The 24,975-nt window shown below is 46.7% G+C and overlaps 3 protein-coding genes across 4 annotated transcripts; 1 reads left to right on the top strand and 2 right to left on the bottom strand.

Annotated features, from left to right (window-relative positions):
• Window positions 1-1,066: 1,066 nt before the first annotated feature.
• On the bottom strand, window positions 1,067-3,271 carry olig3 (oligodendrocyte transcription factor 3). Its single transcript, XM_029175890.3, has one exon. The coding sequence runs from the start codon at window positions 2,652-2,654 to the stop codon at window positions 1,764-1,766; it is 891 nt and encodes a 296-aa protein (XP_029031723.1). The 5' UTR covers window positions 2,655-3,271; the 3' UTR covers window positions 1,067-1,763.
• Window positions 3,272-13,418: 10,147 nt separating this feature from the next.
• On the bottom strand, window positions 13,419-14,681 carry si:ch73-52p7.1 (uncharacterized protein LOC100321084 homolog). Its single transcript, XM_029126991.3, has one exon. The coding sequence runs from the start codon at window positions 14,679-14,681 to the stop codon at window positions 13,899-13,901; it is 783 nt and encodes a 260-aa protein (XP_028982824.1). The 3' UTR covers window positions 13,419-13,898.
• Window positions 14,682-17,456: 2,775 nt separating this feature from the next.
• Window positions 17,457-24,916, top strand: ifngr1l (interferon gamma receptor 1-like). 2 transcript variants are annotated; one of them, XM_029126989.3, is made up of 7 exons: window positions 17,457-17,741; window positions 21,984-22,110; window positions 22,277-22,452; window positions 22,527-22,735; window positions 22,816-22,972; window positions 23,067-23,191; window positions 23,281-24,916. In XM_029126989.3, the coding sequence occupies exons 1-7, from the start codon at window positions 17,675-17,677 to the stop codon at window positions 23,587-23,589; spliced, it is 1,170 nt and encodes a 389-aa protein (XP_028982822.1). In that variant the 5' UTR covers window positions 17,457-17,674; the 3' UTR covers window positions 23,590-24,916. The 2 variants fall into 2 exon arrangements, with proteins under 2 accessions (XP_028982822.1, XP_028982823.1); XM_029126990.3 differs by having other exon boundaries at window positions 17,458-17,741; window positions 23,070-23,191.
• Window positions 24,917-24,975: the final 59 nt, after the last annotated feature.

The following is a 24,975-nucleotide window of genomic DNA, read 5'->3' as shown; positions in this document are numbered from 1 at the left end:
TTACGTCCCATCTGGCGGCCTGCGCGCACAGAGAGGCTGCACTCATTCCTAAAGACAAAAACCAAGACGCGCAAAATGAACTCTTTCACTCGTCCTCAACTTCGCCACAAAACTTGTGTTTCCCCCCCTTCCAACGAGCAACAAAGGGCTTCTTCTCCTTTTCTTTTCCCGTCTTTCTCTATTTTTTTAATCCACGCACTCATTTGCATGCGCTGAGGCCGCGGAGGGGGCCTGAATGTATAATCTTCTGTATTTGGTGGTGTGTAATCCCGACGCTTTTCTGTGATGTGATTTTCTCCTCTTGGTCCCCCGTGAACAATTAACTTGTAATCTCCACAAACATACATTCTGTCGCTGCGGAGATGAGACGGGGGAGCACCCATGGGACCCCCGGCGGACAAACCGCTCGGCGCTCCCCGAGGCGGCTCGCTTTCTAGCAGCTGCGGGGACCCATTCAACCGCTCCCTCGGTCCGGCCTCGTTTTCCTCACTTAGCTGCTCGGAAATGTTAAATAAATGCCGTGTGGCCGCGTCCGCGTTTTGCGTCGTGAGTCGTGCCTGTGGCTGCAAAGACGCACCTAATGACCGGGCGAAATTGGTTTAAGTGGCAATAAGTGGTGCGTGCAGTGTGTTGAAAAGCTGTGTTAATATAGCAACAAAATGTGGTGTGATACGTAAGAAATGTCAGTTTACTCTCATAAATCCAGTTACATTGAAACACATTTCCTCCACTTGTTTTTTATTTATTGTGATAATTAAGGTGTTTCCCCTTTATCTGAAATTCGTTGTCGTCTCTTAGTTCAAACACATTAGAGGCAGATCAGTGATCAGAGGAAATGAATCATGCGAGTTTAAACCGGGGCCTTGTTTGGAAAATACCACAATCACACGTGCACGCCATTTAGCTAAAATAGGAATAAGAATTTAAATCTAATTTTCTTTGCTTAATTCAGAATATAGTGTTTGTGTAGTTGTGGAAAACGTCTTGAGAAACTTGACATTTGAACGGTTTAAAATGGTTTAGATGTTGGATATAAAACAGAAAAGAAGACAGTGGATATGATCCATAATTTCAGTTTTATTGAAATTTCATCCAGTGACTCTGGGCGATAATAAATATTTCATCAACAATGTACAAAAATAAAGACACGGGGTCTCTGGGCGTAACAAATTCAGTCCAGCCACAACAATCATGCCATGATGAATTTACCGTCATGCAAAGAAGGACAAACAGAAAGAAACTCAAATCAGACCACAAAAGGACAAACAATGAGCCACGAAATAAATCTAGAAACTTAGATTTTAAATCATGTTTCCGCGAAGACCGATTCGTTTGAGCGAACACATACAGGATACACGTAAAACTCAACTTTAAATCCTTGGTACAAGGCACAGAAAGCATTTTCGTTTTCACAAAATGACGCCTGATACAAAAAAAGTCAAATAAAATCAACTTGTTCATGCAACTTCCTTCGTCGTTCACGTTGTGGTGTGCGACCAGAATCTGTCAGACACACGCGGATCGTAGCGTCTCGCTGCGTGACGCACAACGTCTCCTTTTCAGCCTCATTTGGCGAAGTACCAGTTTTTAAAAGTCCTTGTTACAAGGAGAAATAACACTTTTATCTCACATTTCAAACAAGTAAACAGACTTAACAACAGCATGCACCAGCGAGGCCAGATCCAGCCTCATGCCCTGAATTATCTATTTACAATCATCGTTACGCGTCTCAGTCTCTGCGTGTCTGTCACACACTCCGGGCATCATTTCATGCCGTCCTTGCCCTCCCCCGTGAGTCTCGTGAGACCGGTGGAGGTGATGGGGATGTGCGGAGGAGGAGGCACCTGGCAGATGGTGCAGGGACACGGCAGTCCGGCCCAGTGCTGGAAGCCCGAGCCCAGCTGCAAGGCCGGGGGCGCAGCCGGCGAGCCCTTCATCAGGGAATGCGGCGCTCGGATCGACGTGAGCCCGGGCAGCGCGCTCGACAGCGTGGAGGACGTGGAGGAGGAGAGCGCGCCCCCGAGGAGAGGATGCACCTGGTGCGCGGCCGCGGCGGCGGCGGCGGCGGCGGCGGCCGCGGCGGCCGGGCCGCCGGCGTGCGCGCCGGCCCCGGCGGCGTGCGCCACGGTGCCGCAGTGGAAGGCCGAGTGCTGGCCGCCGTAAATCTCCCCCACCAGCCGCTTCATCTCGTCCAGGGAGCTGTTGAGCATCAGGATGTAGTTCCTGGCGAGGAGCAGCGTCGCTATCTTGGACAGCTTGCGCACGGAGGGCCCGTGCGCGTAGGGCATCACCTCGCGCAGGCCGTCCATGGCCAGGTTGAGGTCGTGCATGCGCTTCCTCTCGCGCCCGTTGATCTTGAGCCGCAGCTGGTACATTTCCTCCTCGGTGACCTGTTTCTTCAGCTTGTACTTGTTGCCGCCGCCGCCGCCGCCGCCGCTGCTGCTGCTGCTGCTGCTGCCCACGGACTTGGCGTCTGCGGAGCGCAGGTGCTCGCCGCCGCTCATCTTCTGACGCTGCTGCTCCACGCTCGTGGAGGAGGACACGGACGAGCCGACGTGGTGGTGGTGGTGGTGGTGCGGGTGGTGGTCTCGGAGAAACATATCGTCCATGTCCGGGGAGGAGGCTCTGCTGCTCGGGCTGGAGTCTGAATTCATTTTATGGGTTTGCTTCCGAGGTTGTTGGGTAGGAGGTCGCTGCCGGCTTCCTCCCTCTCTCACTCACTCACTGTCCCTCTCTCCTCTCTCTCTCTCCTTTCCTTTTGCTCTCCCTGCCCCTCTCTCTCTCCCTCTGGGGCCCTTCGTCGCTCTGGTAACCTGATGTTGTCCGTGTCCCTCCCGTCCCGCGCGTCTTCTGCTTCTTATCACATCGGTGACACTTCCGCGCGCGCGTCTGCCGACCGTCTCTCCCCGCGTGCGTCTGCGTGTCTCTGTGGCGAGGCGCACGCTGATAGTGGGTATTTATACTCGCGGGGAGACAAAAGCCGCTTTCCTATTCATAACGCCTAGTTAGGAGGATGACGTGCCCGTTAGAAAGGGGCGGTGTGCTTTGACTGTCCCAGTGACCGCGGCGCGCAACCATTCACTGCCATTGTCGTGACGCCGTTGGGGGCACAGCGCGCTTCTCCTCTTCTCTTCTCTTCTCTTCTCTTCTCTTCTCTTCTCTTCTCTTCTCTTCTCTTCTCTTCTCTTCTCTTCTCTTCTCTTCTCTTCTCTTCTCTTCTCTTCTCTTCTCTTCTCTCATGTCTTTTCCTCGTGATGCACGTGATGATCAGGACGCACCGAGCTGACTCCAACTTATCTTCCTGTCGATCGGACGCTCAGCCCGAGCTCTGGGGTGGTTGAGTTGCCTGAGGGGATGAGGAGGAATGGGGCGGACGCTGGTTTTGCCATTCACCGGCTGGGCTGCCGCAGGGTGCAGGGCCTCCGCTGCCCACACGTAGCTGTCCATATGGCAGCATGTGGGCGACAGAGGTTACCCACACATCTGTCTGGACCTCCGCAAGACCTTTACTATTATTACATACATATTGTTTACATTTCTTTAAATGTAGACTATAAAACAGACTTTCCTCAATTTTGTCTTGCTTTAAATCATTTGTCTTTTTTTGTTACAAACAAAAAAGATTTCACTTATGTATAACTATAAAGTTTTAAAAAACCTTATAAAAAATTAATAAAAAGAAGTGGGTCTAATAATATAAAATTTTAATTGAATTAACTAGCAATTTGTTTAAATGTAATTTCAAAATAAAAATACACTGAATAAAATATTGCTGAACTGATCAAGCAGACGTATGTCTAAAGGTGCTGTTGTATTATATTTGTAAAGAATTCAATAAATTGAGTCAGTATTGCACTGCTAAGAGCTCTCTCCAGTCTGAAGGGCCTGCTCCAGATCTGTTTTGTGGCGGTGGGGGGGCGAGCAGCCCACCAGCACTAACACGTGGACCTCTACCTCTGACCGCTCCATCCATCCATCCATCCATCCATCCATCCATCCATCCATCCATCCATCCATCCATCCATCCATCCATCCATCCATCCGTCCATCCATCCATCCATCCATCCATCCATCCATCCATCCATCCATCCATCCATCCATCCATCCGTCCACCCGCGCCCTCGCCCCCCCCACCCACTCTAAACCCCCTTAATAAAGTCTGCCTCAAACTCCTCTCTGCGCTCTATGCTGCTCCAATGAGATCCCCCTGGTAGAACAGTAAAAATGTGTATTCACGGCCTCATTGTTGGCCCAGCGAAAGAGCCCTCCTCATAAAGGTGCTGCCAGAGCAGAGAAAAGCGCCGCTCGGCTTTGCTCTCTCTTGGTGGCATTTGAAAGTGTAAAGCTTTGAATACCAATTGCTTGAACTGGACATATGTGAATCCGCTGTAAGCCTACTAATCCTGTCCCCAAGTGTTCCTTTGTGTGTGGGGCAGCCTCACACACCCAAGAGAAAGTGTTCCTAATCCGGCCAATGTGGAGCAATGTGTGAAAGAGGACGGAGCAGCGTGTGTGTGTTGCAGGTACGAGTCTGTGCATTCAAATGCGCTGCTCTTTGCGTCATGCATGCGTGTTCATGCCTCCGGCTCCACGTCACCAGGACGCTGGTCCGATTGCAGGCAGTTGTGTGCTGCCGCCCACTCCAGCATCGCAGCAGGTCACCCCTCAATGTGCTCTTCTCACCGCGTGAGCTCTGCGCCTTCCTTTTATGCCCCGGTTCATTTCGCTCTTCATCTTCTCGCTCCTCGTCGCACCCTCTCTCTCACAGTGTCTGGCTCCGCTCGCGTCTCGTCTCGCTCTCCTTTTAATCCGTCCGTCTTCCGCCAGTGGCTCCCTGGCCTCTCACGCTCGCTCCAGTTTCCAGGCTGCAAAAGCACAGTTCATCAGCAGATGATGTTGTAACACCAGGTCAAGAAACCATAGACTTGAAAATGACTAAAAATATCTACATAAAGGTTTTAGTGGACAGCGACTGCTCAATTTTCAGCATTGACAGCATTTTGTTTAATTCTGGGTAGTTGTTACTGTTATGTGTTAAAAGCATCTCTGGGCTCGATTATCACCTGAATCTGCTCTAAAAATCAAGCGAGGGTGTGATTTTACCTAGAAACCAGACACCAGTCATTTCAGGTTCAGATGCTGCAGAGGAGGGAGCCTGCAGCCTCCTCTGAGCTCCTGTCTCCTGGGTGGGCCAGGCCTCCGGTCCGCTCCATAATGAGCTCGGGGCAGTAAACAGTGAATGGAGGCGTCCCTGCAGCGTATGTGAAGACGGTCGTCAGCAGCGGAGACACAAACGGCGTCAGAGCTCTGAGATAAAAGGAGGCAAGTTGCTTAACAGGAGACAATGCTCGAGAGGAGGTCAAGGTCACAGCTTAGTCACATTTTTGTATGTCATTAATTATTGGCTTGTAAAATTCATAAAAAATGGAACTCTGCTGGAATATGTTCTGCTTTAGGCCCGTGATCCCGTTAATGGAATGTGATGACTGTACAGAAATAAATAGCTGCTACTTGTTAGCTCTGTTCAAAGTACCTGGGACCAGGAAGTAAGTTATGTCTGAGTGTATCCAAAATCAAAAAGGAGGTGTAACCCTTGCTCTAATCCTAACCAAAACTCAAACGTAACCTCAGCCCTAAAATCCTATCTTGACTCTCAAATGGGTCTTCAAAGTTGTGTGGCGCAGCTCAAGGGCCCCATAAGTGGCCATGGGGCCCCACTTTGGTAGAAAAACAAGTTTTTAGCCCCACTTCAACGTAACATGCATACGCATACGAACACACACACACACACACACACACACACACACACACACACACACACACACACACACACACACACACACACACACACACACACACACACTGTATGTATTGTTTGATTAACAATATTATGTCAAATGAAACAAGATTTTTGTAGCAAAACATAGATCTTTAAAAATAGAAGTTTCAATTTCAATTTCAATTTAAATATGTTGAATGTGTAAATATTTAAAAGCTGGTGTTTTCTTCTTTTCATTCTTCCTCTCATTTTGCACATTAGAACCTGGAAGCAGACGGGCAGTAACGTGAGCGCTGAGATCCCAGCGTGACGACAGCATGAACCTTTCAGCCTCCATCAAACATTACTCATTGGAAATGTTTTGAACTTATTTTAAAGTTTTTGCCACTCGGTTTTTCCTCGCGCAGCTTCTCGGTGAAGGAGAATATCAATAAGATTTGTGCCTTTTTCATTCTTGACCAACAAAAGGTAAACAAACCTTCAAATTATTGAAAGTCTTTAATTAAGGAGATGATCAAATGATTAAAAGCTCGTTAATTACAGACCTCACAACCATCTCCGCCAACATGAATGTTAGTGTCCTAATTAATATTTGTGGGGCTGTTTTTGTTCTTGGAAGACATTAGAATTAATTAGGCAAAAACAAGTCAAATTACCATTTCAGTCATGGAGAAACATACCTTCATGTTTTTATTTCTCTCTGAATATTCGCTCGTACAAATTTGGCAGCTCAAAGCGTTTTGAAGGATGTTGACGATGAGTTTTATCAAACAGGAGCGATGAAGTTTTCTGTGGTGCGTTTCCCATCAGCGCCCGCAGCTGTTCCAGGTGTGCTCACACTTTAGTCTGAAACCAGACGCCGGCGCTCTCACATCACCAGATTCATCAACTTTCCTCAGCTCAGAGGAATTTTGTGGTTTAATATTAAATACACACATTTGCTTTGGAGTAGAATTAATTATAAAGCCACAGTCATGGTGAGGTCTCTGTTTCCCAGCTTCCACCTGCAGCCAGAGTCTTAATGTTAGATGCATCTCCTCCACCCGGTCATCAGTCATCCTCCTCGTTAGACTCGCACACACACAAGCGCACAATGACACACACACAAGCGTCCACACAGCACCAGCACTTAACCAGCCTCCAGCCCGGCCCACCAGCTCTTGCAGCAAGCTTCTCCTTTTAACCGTCCCATTGAGCGCAGGACAATCGCGCGCCTCCCATCGCCTCCTTTCAGGACGCAGCTCCGGCCGCGCCTCCTCTCCTCCCCATTCTGCTCCCTGTGTCACTTTGTGTCCGCTTCGCCCCCTCGCAATGGGTGCGCCTGACCAGAAAATGAAGCCGGGGTCCCCGCGAGCGGGCGAATGAAAGCGAGCGTGTTTGTGTGCGTTTGAGAACGAGAGCGGGAGAAGGGGAGAGATTAACGTGTTGGATTTAAGCCGGGGCGAAGGGGCGAGAGCGTGTGAGTGGGGTTACATGTAAGTTCAGGTCGGGTCCGTGTGCGCGCCTCGCTGCCTTGTGTCCGCGCGGCCTAATCTTAGTGTAACAAGATAATCACACGCACACAAGTACAGTGTAACGACCGCAGACACTCATGGGAAAATGCGCTCCCGCGCTCCATTAGAGCAGTATGTGAGTCTGCAGGGTGTTCGGCCCGGTTAGAGAGATTATCACATCATTAAGAGCTAATGAAAAACCAATTCACACAGCTCTGCTCCTGCACTCGGAGCTCGCGCAGCCTGGGAGGGTCTCAGCAACAGGGGCCGTAAAACCGAGAGGAGAGGAGCGGTACAGCTGCGGTACTCGTGCAGTAGTACTCACAGTACGCAGACTACACAGAGTACAATGCATCTGTTCTCTGTCAGATGAAAACACACAATCTTCACTTGACACTCCCAAAAATAAAGGTCTTTTGTTTTATATTTCAAATAACTCTGCAGGTTGTCTGGACCCTCCGCTACGTCTGGGAGCATCCCCAAAGCAGCCACGCTCATGGACCACTGTCGTCATGGTAACGACAGTATGTGGTAATGTGGTTTGGCTATGAGACATTTAGGGGTAGACTTTAACGATCAACCTAACAATCAAGGACTTTGATGAAACTTTTGAAGCAACTTCCCATGTCCTCAGATTTTATTCTCCACTTTCATCATAATAACTATTGTCAATAACTATAAAATAAATATTATATTCGAGAATATTATTGTCTGCAACAACTTTAACATCCACCGTCACTATTTCTAAAACAGACAAGACCTAATGAAAGTAAACTGGGTGGCGATATAACATGAAGAGTTCCCGTTCCCTCATATTTTCATTAAGAGCAATGCAGACGAGGAAATAACAGCTGGTGCAGATGTTCTGGACCAGAGGGGGGTGATATTTTAAAATGTGGTGGCTCCAGACAAGCCTAAATTTAATGAATGATTTACAGCTACTAAAACAGCTAATCACAGCCTAACATGGCGGAAACACACTCAGATGCACTTTACACACGAATCCATCTGCAGCAGTGGTCGCCGGAACCTCAGACTGCTCCTGTTTACACATGAAACCCCTCCTTCTTGGTGTGGGATGAATCAAATCTGAAACTAGTCGGCACATTTTAATGCTCTGGGCCAGAGTTTATGGTCTGAGTGAGACGCGGCTTCATCAAATCCATCATCGGGCCTGTGACTCTTCGCCTGGCGACATCACTTCGCTCCTCCGCAGCGCACGTTCATATTTATGTGTCTGCCCGTGCCCACGGCCCCGGACGCGTTCGTGGGCACATGTGGCGCGTGTATGTGCGTTTTGTCTACGCGCAGCAGCAATAAAACACACACCAGCACGGGCCACATTTTTCAAGTTTGTTTGACGCATTTAAAATGCTAATAACCAGTTTATTATGTGCTACATCAAATGCAAATGTTCTGTTTTACGGCGGAGAAGTTGGGCCAACGTTGGCATTTGCATATCTTATGTGTGTCTCCTTAGCATGCACGGAGGAGCCGCGCGGCCCAATAAATAACATTAACACACGCATTAGATAAACAGGCGCCCATGATGCTGCTATTAGGGAACGCAGGGCCGGAGCCCGCTCCGACGGAGGTGCGCGACACAGCAGCATATGGTGCGCAAATCCCCCCAAATCAACCCAACGTCGACGTTATCGGGAAACGTCAGCGAGAGCAGACGGGCGGGAAAAAGCGGCGCTTCCACAGAAGACGCTTTATGATGTTGAGAAAATGCTGCGGAGGAATTTGGCTCTTTAGGACCAACTGGCAGCTGCTTCTTCGTGTGTGTGTGTGTGTGTGTGTGTGTGTGTGTGTGTGTGTGTGTGTGTGTGTGTGTGTGTGTGTGTGTGTGTGAGTGTGTCCTCTCTGAGTCTGTTTCACCTTCAGGCCTCATTCAGATCCCAACAAATATGGCATTCTTACAAACCGAGCCTCTGCACAGATCAGTTCACCAGACTGAACTTTGGGATAAAGGTTATAATAGTATGATAGTCCTGTTTATATAGTACATAAAATATGAAGTTATAGCTTATGTTTGAACAGCCAAACACTCTCCTATGTTCAAAGCTCGATTCAAAGGCCACTTGAGATGATGCACTTGTTCCTCCAAAGCCAGATGATGGTCGGCGACTTAGCTCAGACAGACGCTGAAGTGCAGATGCTAATGCTCTCTTTTCTCCGAGTCGCTCCGTCCTCCCTCCGGCCCGGCCCGGTAATCTCCCCTCCGCTCCCATCGACTCTCCCTCTCCTCTGGTGCTAATCCGCTGCACAGCCGTGAAAACTCTCCATGAGGGAGAGATGACCCGTTCTAATGGGTGGAGGAACCACCCACACACACAACCGTGGAGGGTCCAGCTACAACACACACAAGAACACACAAGGCACACACTCCAAATTCACTTCAACACACAGCATCTTACATATGAGACTTAGTAGATTAATTATTGGTTATAAATGTCCACATAGTTACAGCCACTACATAATTTGAAACTACTGAATAGTTTGCAGTATTTAAGGTTCACTACTTTTAAAGCAACTGGTTTCATGTTGTCTTGTTTAACTCATGGTTGGAGAAATTATGGCAGAATAAACCAAAGTGTAGAAATTTGTGGTGCAACAGTGAAGTGATGAGCTCCACCGTGAAGGAAGCGCACGGCAGCAGCTGTGCTGGAGGCTCTGCCGGCGTTGAACTCTCGCCGGAATCGTTGGGCCCTTTTGCCGCACGCTGGTTCATAGAGGAGCATGAAGCTGCTTTTCAGCATAATTAGCCAGTTAAGAACGGGCCGCGTGCGCTTTAGACGCCCCCTGACGGCCTTGGCTTCAACCTGCTCGTACCGTCCTCAGTCGCTGCTCCACTGTGTTGGCACTCACACCATCATGAAGGTGATCAATTGAATATCGTCACTGAATTTCCAGCAACAACTGAAATGGTAATAAATGATCCCATGAGTTTGAACTGAGGAATGTCTTTCATGCAAATTCATGTGGAAGAACAAACTCAAGTCAACTAATTGATCTAATTATTGTCACAGTTTCAGTTTGTCCTTTAATCAGTTCAAAGCTGCTCATGGAGTCTTTCAACGTATTCTGGATAAATAACAGAGCTGCAATATACGGACTTAAAGCACTGATAAAAGTGATGGTGTTTACGCATATGAGGCCAGAACAGTTGCTATTCAAGGTTCGCTGTCTGTTTGGACCTGTGGCAGCGCCATTGAGCAGCTTATTGTGTGGCACAGACCACTTAAAAAGTTACACTACACACACAGCAGTGACACTTAAGTTATGCTGGTAGATAATTATTTAAGAACAAAGCTCGTTAGGGTTAAATAATCAAAATCACGGCACAGCTCTTTGTTGAGAATCGACCCAGGGGAAAAACCTGTAACCGGCACACGCTCCAGCTCCACCGCGCACACTGGTTAGCGACAGCCGGGTCTGCCGGGCCACAGCAGCACCTCCACACCAGCTCCTCTGGTTCTGCTCCAACAGATGGTCCGACTGGTCCCCGGACGGGCCTGCTAGGTGGAGGGGGGAAGGAATGCGGGAGCATGGGAGAATGAGGGAGATGAAAGGGGACGGAGGGAAGGAGGCTGCTGAGGAGTAGAGGAGGTGGGGGGGGGGCACCCTGGCACCCTCTTAGGAGGACTGATGAGGGTGTGGGGTGGGTGAGGGAGGGAGGAGACATATGTCCACAGCCCTGGCCCCTGCCAATGGACCGTCTCTGTTGGCTGCCTGGTGGCTGGCTCATTGTCATATTCACACACACACACACACACACACACACACACACACACACACACACACACACACACACACACACACACACAAATTAAGCAGCGGCAGCATGATTGAGACCAGAGACAGCTCTTACATCTTAAAGCGGGCAGCTGGGGGGGGGGGCTTTTTGCCCTCATGTGGAAGGTGAGACCCCAGGATGCGACCAGGACTCGGCAGCAACGTTCGTCTACACACACACACACACACACACACACACACACACAAACTTCCTCCACTAAGCCTGGCAGATCGCAGCACAGCTCCTCTCCCTCTCCATCTGCACCTAAAAGACCCACACGCCCCAACAATGAGGTGACCATGTCACTGCCTGAGCCGAAGCAGAGGGATGGAGAGAGAGAGAGAGAGATGCAAGGGGTGGTGGGGGAGGCAGGGGGAGGGATGGACACATTAACAAGCTATAATCTCAACTGCCTTATCCATAATGCATTGTGTGGGCCAATTTACATGGTGCTGGTCCCTCTGGGAGAAAGGAGATCATCCATCACATTACTTTATTAGCTCCCTCACAGTCTCTCTCTCTCTCTCTCTCTCTCTCTCTCTCTCTCTCTCTCTCTCTCTCTCTCTCTCTCTCTCTCTCTCTCTCTCTCTCTCTCTCTCTCTCTCTCTCTCTCTCTCTCTCTCTCTCACACACACACACACACACACACACACACACACACACACACACACACACACACACACACACACATTTGTCTCTGCCTCTGCTTCCCTCTCCCTCTGTTTTGTGGGCCTGTTTTGTCATGGTTGTTGTTTCAAACTGCTGCTGCCTCTATAAAACAACTCCAGGCCAAGTCCAAGTCGCGCTGCACAGACTGTGACAAGCAGGAAGCAAAAAAAACAAAAAAAACCCCACAACAACAACAAAAAGGAGTTTACATTCAAACCTCTGACAAGCGTCAGGTTAAGTAGTAAGAGGATTTACGTAAATGTCATGAACCCGACGCCGAGTCCAGTGTTAATTACCCCCAGTGGTGTTTTCCCAAATTATCATGAGCAAATCTATTTCTTTTTGTGGCTGCATAGTCTTAGAAAATCATGTAAGTTTTTGTATTGATCTTACTTATAATCAGGGAATCTACTTTTAGTGTGGATTAATCTCTAACATGCCATGAAACTATCATAAATTATCTGTTATTATTATTATTATTATTATTATTTTATATTATTATTATTATTATTATATTTCGGTTTTAATACCGCATTTTTATGTGCTTTAAATTATCTTCATTTGATCAGTGATAACACAAATAATATACTTTATCAGAAAAATTACGTTTGAGGGCTGCGGTGAATGTTTCATGCGTTTTGAGTGAGTGGATTCTCGTTAGATTAATATTTTCCATCTTGCAAACACACTGTTGTGAGCCGTTCATATTAATAATTCAGCCTTATCACACCTCGAGCCGAAACCTGACTTAACAAATATTTCGAAATATCCTCAAATAGGTAGTAAGGGACACTGACACGCGCACGCGCACGCCCACGTGCACACGCACGCCAGACTCATCCCTGGAATAAAAAGAGCTGTAATTGCAATCATATACGTGGAGTCGGGGCACTGCGCGCCATACCGTACCATTAGTATCACAAATAAGTAATAATTTGCTAATGACAACATTATGTTGAGTCAGTTTAGGGCCAATTAAAGTGAGTGATATTTACATATGCCTAATGAATCACCGAGCGTGGCAGTTCGGGCGAGCGCTAATGAATATTCATCCAGGCATTTCTCCCCCTGCGCGCTGCAGTTTATAAACTGAATTATGGCTGATTTGCCCTTTTAAAAAATGAACATGGGCGCATCTCCCACAAGGAGGCGGCGAACAATAACGTCTGATTATAAAAATGCTTTACTGCTAAACCGCCGGTGAGGAGACGGCGGCAGCGTGGTTAAAGACGCGGCTGGATGGGGCGCACGGGGGGGGGGGGGGCACGAAAATCAATCCAGCTTTGGCTCGGCCGGTCCACGGTTTGCGCCTGAGACAAATACGTGCGTGTGCTCTAATTATTTGTTTTCAGCGGAAGCAGCTTGTCTTCAATTTGCCCAAGTGGAGGTCGGAGATCGGCCTCCAGCCGCTCGAGCGCTCGGCGACGCGGCGACCTCTCAGGTGCGGGATCAACAGGCCCGTTTGTCATGCAAATCGGCGGCTCTGCAGCAGGTGTCGGCGCACATTCAGGACAGCGTCTTCAAACCGGAAATAGAATCTCATGGCAACAGTGTTCAACCAGATTAACGTGTACCTCCTAAAAATTTACATGAGCTATTTAAACACGGGATAAACTCAAACTGGACACATTTGGTTAATGAGGTTAATAGAGGATGTATCCTTTAAATTCAACATGAATCATTAGCGAGGGCAGGTGATTTATTTTTGTATGTGTTTGTAACAAACGTAAGCAACGACACGTGCTTATTAACAAAAAAATACCTCGCCATACTCGAATACCTTTCTAGCAGCACCTCCACCTTATACACAGCATCGTCACAAGCCTTTAAAGTGCAGAGGTGCGTTAAAGCAACTTTAAAAGCAGAACGCACAACGTCGAGTCCTTTTTGTCAACGTGGTTTTAGTTACACGTTGGTCTCCGTTTTCTAGTCATGGTATCTGCTGCCCTCTAGTGGTCGCACTGTATTTATTCAGACAGCAGCTTTTTTTTAAAGACACTACATCCTTACATTGTGTAGTAGTTGTTATTCTGTCTCCTGTTCCTTCATTATTTTTAGATAATATATAAAACGGAAGTTTGGATGAAATAAACTCTCAACAATCAAGCCACAGTTCAAACTCCCTGTGGAGGAAAACACTCAGCTCCTCAAAGGCAACTCAGTACACGAAGCTGACATATATGACGGACGTTGCCGGTAATTTCAGCAGGTGGAGGTCAGGAAAGGGCAGCTCGCCGTCGCTGTCTATGTGCGTCTGCACAGTGTAGGCTTTGACCACGGCTCCCCACTCCAGCACAGAGCTGTGGATGATCCCCAGTCGCGCCTGTTCGTGATACGCTGCTCCCAGCTCCCTGCCCAGGTAGATGTCCTGCACCTGCGGTGAGGTGGAGCCGGCGGAGTCGCTCCTCGTGCCGGCAAAAAGATCCAGGTTGGTGTCTCGGTTCCGCCTGTAAGAATCTAGGTGAGCATTGTCCATGTTTGAGTCCGTGCTCTTGGCTTTGTGCACATCTGGCCAGCGGTTTCCGGGCCTCTGCTGCAGGTTGACCACCGTGAGCCGCTCCAGGTGCTGCACGGCGAAGTACCCCTCCAGGAAAGAGGAGGGGGCCCCGCCCGCGCCACAGTGGATCAGGGTGAGGTGCCTCACCTCGGAGTTGTTCAGGAGCAGCGCCAGGTTGAGCGGCGACGTGAACCACACGGTCAAGCGCCGCATGCGGAACACGGGCGAGGAGTGCGACTGCGGCCGGCGCAGCGCGGCCAGCTGCACGTCCCTGCAGCGGCAGTCGCCCAGGGACGAGACGCTGCACGGCGGGGGGTCCCGGCCGCAGGAGTAGTAGAAGAAGCTGTCGCGGGTGACGTAGGCCAGACGCAGGTCGGAGCGCTGCAGGGCCACGGACGCCAACAGCAGCAGGAAGAGCAGCGGAGGAGGCGCGAAGGCAGGCATCACTGCTGGAGGAGAGGCCGCATGGCCACGCGATGAGGAAACCAGGCGAGCTGGAGACGAGAGGACGAAAGCACACCCGGGATATTAGTCCTTTAGGTCAAGAAATGCAGACTAAATTCAAATGTAGTTCAGCAGTTCACAGAACGACTTTTATTACCTTTAAACAGCAAGTGAGCACGTGTCACTTCTCTCTAAGTGCAGATTCTTTTATTGTGACAATGTTTTTTACCAGACCTGAGTTTGATCCAATGCTCGGCCGCCAGTGGATTCCAGCGCAACAAATCAAATGTTCTTCACATTCACAAACTGGAAATTTGAATAAAATCCCATTCGATGTTGTTTCTCCGTGTTTTTCTCATCCGTGAAGTATTTTCCTACAGAGCATGTCAAGAGAGTGGATGTGGACTCAGTGACAGCTGGTTTGGATCAGTCCTCTGCCACACACACACACACACACACACACACACACACACAGGCTTTGATGGGTGTGCTCTTCCTGCTCTACAGTTACAGAGGTTACAGGAATACAATATTTGGCACTGGAAGTTCAAAGCACACACACACTGGGAGGATTGCTGTGTGATTCCAGGGAAAACACTGTTGTGGGAGCGTTGCTTTTTTTTAAGCACTGGGTCGATTTTCTGGTTTGGCAATAACAGCTGACCAGGAACTTTCAGCCTCATTTTGAAGCCTGGACAGACTTGACCACCACATTCTTCCTTCAGCCTTGAGTGACATTAAACGGGGGTGAATTATCACATACAGTATATTCACATCCTGACCCCTCCTTTCCCTCAAAGTGGAAAATATGTTTTCTCCAAATGAACTGACGAAAAGCGAATGAGGCAGCGACAGCAGTCTAAGAGATCTCTGGTCTCTTGAGATGTTTAAGGTGTTTATTGTTGTCGTCGCTGTAAACAGCTGCAAATCCTAACATATAGAAAAAAAACCTGTTCTGAATTATATATCATTATTATATTTATATATCATATTATATATCATATGTTTTATTTTTGATGTGTTACATAACATGATGCAGCCTGGGTCTCATTCAGACCTTTTGCATCATAAGTATATCAGCTGTTTAACATAAGATGCCTTTACGATGCCATAAGTTAAAGAACTACCACCGTCCAAAGACAACTGGAAGCTTTTGGGACAAACTTGTGCCACATCATACAAAAGCATAAGGTTTTTCAATTAAAACCCAAGGAACAACAGTGACTCGAGTTACATTTGCCAAGAATTCAGGCAGTCACAACTACCAGCCAAGAAAAAGTCCAGCTCTTGGTTTTGCTTCAGACTGAGCAGATTTCACACTGGTATCAACGTTCTCGTCTTTTCGCGGCGCAGCAGAAAGTCGATGCTGAGACAACAGAGCCACAGTGAGGTCGATCAGTAACAGTCAGACTGACTGAACGCAGCAGTTCGGATCAGGACAGTGTTGAGCAGCGTGGCGGCTTTTGACACACTAAGTGTTACTTCACATGTTCGAGAGAAGGGAATGAGTCACAGACCAACATCTGGGGAAAAGTCTTCCTGCAGTTTATGTCTCTGAATCACTGACCCTGACCTGACATGACTCAAACAGCAAATATTGTCCAGAAAATAATTTAACCCTCACAGGTTAACAGCAGGATAACAAGGGAGCTGCTACACAGGAATACAGCTTTTTACTATTTTATACCTACACCAGAATGTTACTGTTACATAACAGACACAGGAATGCACAGCCTATGTAATGTGATATGAGATTATAGCCTTTAGCTACAGTCCTGACTGCTGCTCCTCTCTTACTGTACATTCTAGGAATTTCCTGCTGGACAAAAACAGACATTTTCATCAGTCGCTAGTTCCCTGAAAGCTTGTCAGTGATAGCGATAAAGCAGGTCTCCCAGTCCTCTGGTGGGTAACTCACCTCAGGTCGCTGCTGAATATGTGAATGCGTCAGTTTGAGGCTGAGATGGGAATAAAACTCACACACACACACGGGTGACGTCAGGACGGGGGAAGTATCCCACTGAGGAAGCCGTAACTCACAGCAAGTTCACAAGTTCAGTACTTGGTTCAGTCAGAAATATCTCAACCAGCGATGAGCCCACAGATCGTTTGTGTCTATGACTGATCTGTTTCGATGGCTGACCTTTGTACATGTTTGATGTATTTACGGTAAATAAGGATATGACTAAGGAGCTTTTTAAATAGATAATAATAGTTTTATTAGTTGTTAAAAATGTGTTAGATACGGGTGAATAGACTACAGCTGTGAGTTGAAAGTTTGAAAGGTTGTTGAAAAAGTTCTTAGAGTAAAAATTGTGAAAAGTGGTAATTTCCACCAGAGTGACACCAGAGATGTTGTTTATGGTGCGTTCACGTGGTGTCGGATATTAGATGGGCTGGCGTGAATGGAGCAGTTGCACACAATATGTTAGATTTCTTCGTTACTATATTTCACATATACTTAAGTTGTTTGGAGGAATACAGCCCTAGTGCAGGTATGTGCTGCAACATATTCAATATTAAATATGTTGTTAGTCATATGGCATGATGGTTACTATAAATATGTTATAAAGAAACATAAACTGCTGTGAAGAAAAAGCATATTTAATAAATAAATTTCAGAGCTTGTGCTAATTAAACTTGAGTAAAGCTTTCATATACTTTGGCAACTGTTCGCAATTTTTTTGTCTTTTAGGTCAATGCATTTTTTCATCTTGGGACGAAGGCAGTGACGTTGTCTGAGCCGTGTGTGACGAAAATTACGACGTTCAGGAACGCAACGTCGAGTTGACGTGCGCTAGCTTTGCTCCAGACCCGAGGCTTCCTCAGCGACACGGGCGGTGGGAACTCGCTGGCTGCGCGCTGTATTACCGTGTTATTGCCGTGTGGGTCGTTTCTCCGCAATGAAACGACTCAGCTTATAGCTTGCTAATAACACAAACAAAGAAGGAACCAACACGGGGCCGCGACGAGCATCTGCTAGAACCCCGACCATGGACTGGGGCGGATGTGCTCCCGTTGTCCTGCTCCTCGTCTGCCTACGCGCAGCGCAGGCTTACGGTAAGTGCTGCTAGCTACTCTGTGCGCTCATGGGACCCCAGCCTCCTCTGTCTGCCATCGTGTAGCCGTGAATATACACAGGGACTCACAGAATAGCGACGCGGGCTGATCAAGGGGCCAGTGCTGTACGTGGAGACCTGATCCAGGCCGCACCAGCCCCGGGAAAACACGCAGAATCCCGGCTAGCGTCAGCGAAGCTAATAGCTGCTAGCTTGACCCAGAGAGAAATCTCCTCTTGTTTACGAGAATAGAAATGGACTATTAGAGTGTAAACAGATGATTCTGACTTTAATGTAATAGCTGTGGCCTCCCCGAGTCTACGAGGCCACTGAGACGCATCAGTTTGCGCGATCACTGACAAATTGCCTTTGCACCATAATGCGTCAGTGATGTATCAGCCTGGTCTCTGGTCACAAGTCACTAGCTAGTAGTGTTTGTAGTACACGTACACACATGTACACACACACACACACACACACACACACACACACACACACACACACACACACACACGCGCGCACACACGGCATTTACAATATATATATATATATATATATATTCGTTTTAAATGTGTTTTTAATTCACAAGTAGCTCATTGCTTGTGTCCCTGTTTTGTGCACAGGAGCGTTTCCTCTTTGTAGTTTTCAGTATTACCCAAGACTCTAGAGTATTTCTGCAAATTCCTCCAGTAACCAAATAGACTCACGTGGTCGCAAGTGTCGGAAGGAGATTCTGCTGAACCCTTCAAACACCGAAACGCACAAAACAGGCCTAATAACGAATTGTATCATTGCAACACCTGGTGCACGGTGACGTCATTTCTGAGAAGTGGGAGCCGTTTGTGAATCTCTGGGGTTTGGTTCAGTTGATATGACTTTGATAAGACGCAAAAAACTGGCGCGGGGTAAATAATAAACTTCCCACAGTGAGGATCTGAGAACAGGATTCGTAAAACCAGGGCGTTTCCTGCAACAAAGGCCGAGCTGCAGCCAAGACGATGGCCATAAATCCATAAATACTGACCCTGCTGTCTTTGCACCTGACATCATCTCTTTACTCTCACCAATGCAGATGTAATGGAGCTCCAAGTCCCTTATGGGCATTTGCACAACATTTAGGATAATTATTCATATATGTAGTGGTCATCTGTCTTATACAGTGCTCCCTATACATGTTATTCCAGATTCTCTGCCGTGATTGTTACTGTTTCCTTGTGCACCTTGTTGCAGGACACAAAAAGAAATCAGTGAGCATATGTTAACGTCGTGTAAAAGTCAATCCTGATGACCTCAACCAGGGTGATTTCACTTTTACAACCCTAGTTTTAAAAAATGCTGGAATTCTATGTATAGTCCCCATGAAATATTATGCGGTGGCTTTAAGTTATATAATTATTACTTGGAGATAATAGCAGCGACACATCTTGAAGTTATTCATTCTTTAGTGGTTTCTCAGTTAGACCTATTTACATGCTCATTTTGTGGCTGACCCTGTGGCTGATCAACCTGATTAGTTGCCAGCAGATGTGCAGCGCTTTCTTCTGAGTGCCTCTCCTTTGCAGCCTTTGTTGACAAAGTCTCAGTTGATACCATCTATTAAAAAAGGCAGTTCTTGTACAATTTCTGTTTAAACACTCGGTGGTTTCAATGTTCTGTGAATGAAATATGGCCTAAAAGAGAAATCACTGCAGTCCGTCTTCTGTAGATTTCTACCGTTCACGCCAGTGAGAAGTAGGAACGTGACCAGCTTTTAGCAGAATAACAGTGACATCTGGGTTTTTTTGTGTGTGTTTTTTGTTTTTTTTAGCTTTTTAAATATTTTTGTTCCAGTATCATAAAAACAATTTCACACAATTCATTTGTTTTTCACTGTCTTCACAATAATCATGAATGGAGCAGGCGAGAGCAACGGGACGTGAGCAGACCATTCGTGTTTTCCTGTGCAGATTATCGTTTAGTTCTGTGGTGAACGACTGGAACAGTCTGCAAGCGAATAACATCCTGTCACACAGACGCACGTGTCGCGTTGGAGTGCCATTTGTGTTGTGCTGAATACGAATGAAAGTTTTAACGTGAGTCTCGTGGTAGGTGGGGACTTCAGTGCTAATAATTGGACGTTTCACTGATCATTTCCCTGAAGGTCTAAACTCAGGTGTGATGAGTCACTGCACACAAGGTGAATGCTACGTGTGGGATTGTTGGGGCTTTCCTAGAAACCTGACTTCGGTTTGCTTTCACTTATGCCTTTAAAAGAAATTCCCATCTCATATTTCTTTTAAAAAGCTCTTTGTGTTGCTTGATGGTGAGACAGAGAAAACAGTGTTCATATCATATCACAGTGTTGAGTAGAGCTGAGACGATTAGTTGGGAAAAATGAATAAATACTGGTATGTGATGAATGTTTGGGTGGACTGAGAGCTTGGACCAAAGAAGACATTCTTTGAACATCTAGGTGTCTGTCGCTTTGTTGGACGTCAGCTATGAGTAAAAAGAGAAGGAAGAAATCTGCCGTCGGTGAAACTGGAGCCTGAGATTGTGTTGGGTTACGCAATTAGGGTCAAGTGACTTTAAAGAAGAACTTGGTGTTGTTGAAAATGGTGGTCGGCATTCGAAGCCGCGTCACAAACTCTCATGTTACAGTAGGTCACGTGTTTACTGTAGCAACCTGTGAGTGAGGTCATGAAGATGGGAGCAGGTAATAACGAACGGCGTCTGTCAGCGTGTGTGAAGCTGGAAGGCAGCGCCCTCCTCCCCGCGGCGTTGAGCCCTCACGCTCCCGCCGATCCTTTGCTCAGAGGCCTGCGTGTCGTGGCAGGTGAAGCGCAGGTGTAATTAATAACGACGACTCAACCGCTGACTTAATTAAGTCGCTCCTAGTATCGACGCTGTTGGTGACAGCGTGTGTGTTTTAAAGAGCAGAGGACGCAGCATTTTTTCTCACCCAGCTGTTTTCAGCCGACTGCTTGTCCAGCTGTAGATTTGTCTGTTACTTTTGGTGGAGGATGCTCTTTGCGTGCGGGTCGTGTTGCTTTGCGTGACCGTGACACAGCAAAGCGCACAGCTTTAGGTGAATAATGATCACACTGGGCTTTAGTTGTCACTTTTGTGTTTGCTGACGGTGTTTATTTTTTCCAGCAGATACGCCTTCAGTCGTTTTGTGACGGCTGAGCTCCTTCAGATCTTGCAGCAGCCGCTTTCTCTTCCTGCTTCTGATTCTTTTCGCATCATAGGCACAAATCCTTCAACCTTGTCTGCTGCCGTCACTTCTGTTTTCTGTTTGTCCCTTGACACGCAGCCCGCTTCCTCCAGAGAAATGCATACAAACATTGAACTGTCTTTTTTTATCCGGCTGGTGATTTGACCTTGCAGTCTCTTCCACCTGCTTTTACACTTTTTACACTGATCTATCACACTTTCCCACACAATCACTAAAGCTGCATTGACTAGTGACTAGTTGAGTGCTGTGGTTGGGTGTGTGAGCGTGTCTACAGAGGCACCCTGCGGTGTAAGCCCTCAGAGACCAACCTTACTGTTGCGGTTATCACTTGTCTTACAGTACATGTGCTGCCGTTTGTGATTCCTCTTTCTCTTCTTCTCAGGGCTCACTTTGTTTTGAAGTGTGTGTGTTTGTGCGTGCCTGCGCATGTGTGTGTGTGGGGGTTGTCACGTGCATGCACGTCAGTGTTAGTTTGCAAAGGAAATGAAATAAACCCCAGCTTTTATTCTGTCTCGCCGTGTGATAATGAAGGTTTGTCATGAATGAGGTTTTATGTCATGTCAGGCCAGTGCAAACGCCCACTTTCTCTTTTGTCTCCTGCTTCTCATCCATCACAGCTTTTGATGCTTTGTTGAGTTCATGCACAGGAGTGACTGCTGTGAAACGCGCCTGCTTCCTGGAAGAGCGACAGCTGCCAGGCCCATTCAGACGCCTGCACAGTAAAGAGCCAGTATCGGCTTCGTTAGCAGGCCTCACTGACGGTTGGACTCCACCGGGCAAAAGCAGGAGAATGCGTCGCTTTCATGCTGCTTTTGTAATTTAGATTCAAGGAAGTTTGTACCGACTGATAGGAAACGTTGTGTGCGTGTGGGAAAACACGCTCCAACACGGCGCTTCAGTTTCTCATGTGGGGCCCCCTAGTGGGAAGTCCTTGCACTAACAGACTCCAACCTATTGACAGAACATGCACGGTATTAAACTGATGCTTTGACTTGGTCTGTGCTGATCCTCTGTCTGTTTTCACAGGGGCGTCGCTGACAAATGTGACCTTTCACTGTCACAACCTGCACAACGTCCTGAAGTGGGGCTATAACCAGTCTTCACCGGGGCTCAGTTTCAATCTCTACATTGGAACAATACAACCAAAACCTGGGTTTGTCTTTCTCATTGCAGAAATATATATTTATGCAATAAACTAGTGTAAAGTTAAAATACATGCATACATAACCAATAAATAAAACAATGTTGGACGTTTTCGTGTCCAAGTGTTCAGACTTTTAATCCTAACAAAGTTTATCATGTGTTATTTGTTTTTTCAGTTTTCCTAAAAATCTTTGGTTTGAGCCGCCATCTCAAGAAGTGGATCTCTCGTTTCTCTCTGATCTGAACAACGAGTATTTACTGGAATTAACTGCAATGATTGCGAACAAGTCTGCAGCAAATAGTTGGGACCTGACTTTCAGCTATTTGAAAGAGTCTAGTTCGAAGCGGAAATGTAAGTAGAGATGCCAGATGTTAGTTGCTGTCGCTAGCTTCCCCCTTTAACTCATCTTCATGCTGTTGTTGTAGGTTCTGTCGACCTCCCCGCGGTTAACGTCACTGCCCTTCCGGATGCGAACGTCCAGTTCAAATTCAAGCATCCGTGGCTGGTTTACCGCAGGAGGCTGAGGGGCAGGTCCAATCTAAGACACAGGAAGAGGGCGAGCAACAGTTATGACAGTCAAGAGATGGAAGATGAAAAGCTTCCTGAGTTCTACTACGTTGTGAAAATGGACCAGGTCAGAGGTCACGCAGGTCCTTCTGACGCTAATGGTCAGTGTCACAGTACAATCATCACTGATTAATGTTATGTTTGCAGAATCACCACGAGTTCATCTGTGAGGATCAAGTGTGTGAGGAGACGCTTCCAGTGGACGCTTCGCAAAAACAGCACTGTCTGACGATCGTCGGAGACATGGAGATGATGAAGGTTCAAGGCACAGACGTCTACTGTGCAAAACAATATCAGGGTCCCAGTTGAGTAAAAGTCTTTGCAGTCAAAAACGGGCCGGTCAGTTTTCTTGTTCATGTTTGGATTTTTGTTTTTAAACTATTTCCTCTCCTGTCCAGCAGAGCCTTTGACCCACATTGTGCCCATCGTGTCCTCTGCACTCGTTGTGTTTGTAGTGGCTGTTGTCGCCGGCATGGTGTATAAGAAGATGACCAAGCCCTCAGAGTCCCGTCTAAGAAGCCTAGTACGTTTGTCTGTCTCTTAAATTAAAATGATCCAGTTCTCAAGATGTGAATGTCCACTAACTTCCTAATTTGTGATTGTGTCTTAAAGGTCGTTACAAATAGCACCACCCGTACCATGAAAGTAGAAGGAGAGGAGATCACTGTGCCAGTGTTGGAACCTGCGTCGCCCACACCTCTACTGCCCGAATTCACAAGCATCCCTGCGGAGTTCACACACGATCATATTCCGAGGCTGGCGATAGATGATGAAGGTGTGGTTGGCGACGCAGAGGTCGAGCAAGTAAGCGGCGAGGAGCCTGGGTACCGGTTTATCAACATGGATGACGACGAGTCAGAGAACTCCAACCAGGGATCTGGTTATGAGAGACGTCCTCATGTCAGAGAGCCCACGGCCTGAGGGCGGACGGAAAGGAAGGAGCTGTGGTCGTCTCAGTGAGCGAATAGAAAACCGACCGGAGGCTGAAAGTAAAGTCCCTAATCCCAGTGGCAAATTGCATTTTTTAGTTTTTGTTACGGTTTTTTCATTAGAAACTTCTCTCTCTCTCTCAAATACCAATTTTCAGTATACGTACGTTAAATATGACGCTCATAAAGAACTAACATGACAATGCTATGTTTGCACTATTTCTCTGTGTTTAAGTGAATAATTTAAAATATTGGTTCATAAAATGGAGCAAATCTGTGTCTTACTTAGATGTTTTATTACCAATTAGGACAAAAAAGGCTTGCTTTTCAGATTTAATACATTTTATTGTGGTCTAGTAAAACGTGTAGATTTATTTATTCTTCAGGAGGCACTTTTACTCTGACAAATCATTTCACGTGATATTCAATTTTTTTATTATTAATTCTAATGCCATATTTCTGAAGTGAAATGTCAAATTTGGTCATTTCTGTCTTAGTCACACGTCTGTGACTGTGACTTCAGCGTTATGTGCACCTCAGCAAGATGGAAAATTATGTAATTGCCTCCAGGCTCTTCAGAGCGAAGATTTATGTTTTCGCTTAAGAGGAATGTAGTGAGCATGTGGTGAAAGGGAATAAAGATGATAACGCAGCTTGAACGGTGATGATAGTTACACTCAGCATAGAGACGGTAACAAGGGAACAGGTCAAAATACTGTGTTCATGATGAGTCTCGTTCATGTCCTTTCGCTTATTTGCACTGAAGTGTTTGTACATAATTCACTTACTTACTTTTCTACTGTGGCCTTAATAAGCACCTTAACATTGCTTTCTAATGCACATGCAATAGAGTCTCCATCCTTTGAGATATTTCTTTTGTGAAATGGAACATGAGCTGTAGATTCCTGATAATCCATGTTTAATTTTATTGCAAATGCAGCTTTTGCTTCTGCTCATGAAACGTGTGAGGTGAAACGCTTTCTGCCTCACAGCGTATATTTTTTGTTTTTTAAAGTCTAGCGGTTAATGGTATGCAATGTTAAACAGCTGTCCAAATGTTTTAGGCTTTAAAATGTGCCACAGTCCTGTGGAGGTTTGTTTTAATGATGTGGAGCCTCTGGCTGAGACTGATACTGATGTCGTCAGTAGTTGTTTTTTATTAAATGTAAAAGTTGGTCAACTCCAGCGCTCAGTTGTCGATACTGATTTTCACTAGATGCTGATTTTCTTGTTAATTTTTTGTCTGTAAAATTTCATTTGATCTTTTTGTGTATATATATTTTTTTAATTTACGTCACATAATAAAGATGAATGTGTTATTTCAGCGTTTTTGTTTTTAGTCCAAAATAAGAGACGTGACTCTGCGATGTGTCGACAT

This window comes from Betta splendens, chromosome 15 (genome assembly GCF_900634795.4).
Source record: "Betta splendens chromosome 15, fBetSpl5.4, whole genome shotgun sequence".
Lineage (NCBI taxonomy): Eukaryota > Metazoa > Chordata > Actinopteri > Anabantiformes > Osphronemidae > Betta > Betta splendens.
The sequence above is the reverse complement of the archived record's forward strand: the minus strand, read 5'-3'. Positions and strand labels throughout refer to the sequence as shown.

What these genes read in the sequence shown, in the direction of transcription:
- ifngr1l (XM_029126989.3), top strand. Translation starts at nt 17,675, where the DNA reads ATGGACTGGGGCGGATGTGCTCCCGTTGTCCTGCTCCTCGTCTGCCTA. An exon ending in ACAATACAACCAAAACCTGG is followed by an intron (nt 22,111 to 22,276) that starts GTTTGTCTTTCT and finishes TTGTTTTTTCAG; the next exon opens with TTTTCCTAAAAATCTTTGGT. An exon ending in AGTCCCGTCTAAGAAGCCTA is followed by an intron (nt 23,192 to 23,280) that starts GTACGTTTGTCT and finishes TGTGTCTTAAAG; the next exon opens with GTCGTTACAAATAGCACCAC.
- si:ch73-52p7.1 (XM_029126991.3), bottom strand. Translation starts at nt 14,681, where the DNA reads ATGCCTGCCTTCGCGCCTCCTCCGCTGCTCTTCCTGCTGCTGTTGGCG.
- olig3 (XM_029175890.3), bottom strand. Translation starts at nt 2,654, where the DNA reads ATGAATTCAGACTCCAGCCCGAGCAGCAGAGCCTCCTCCCCGGACATG.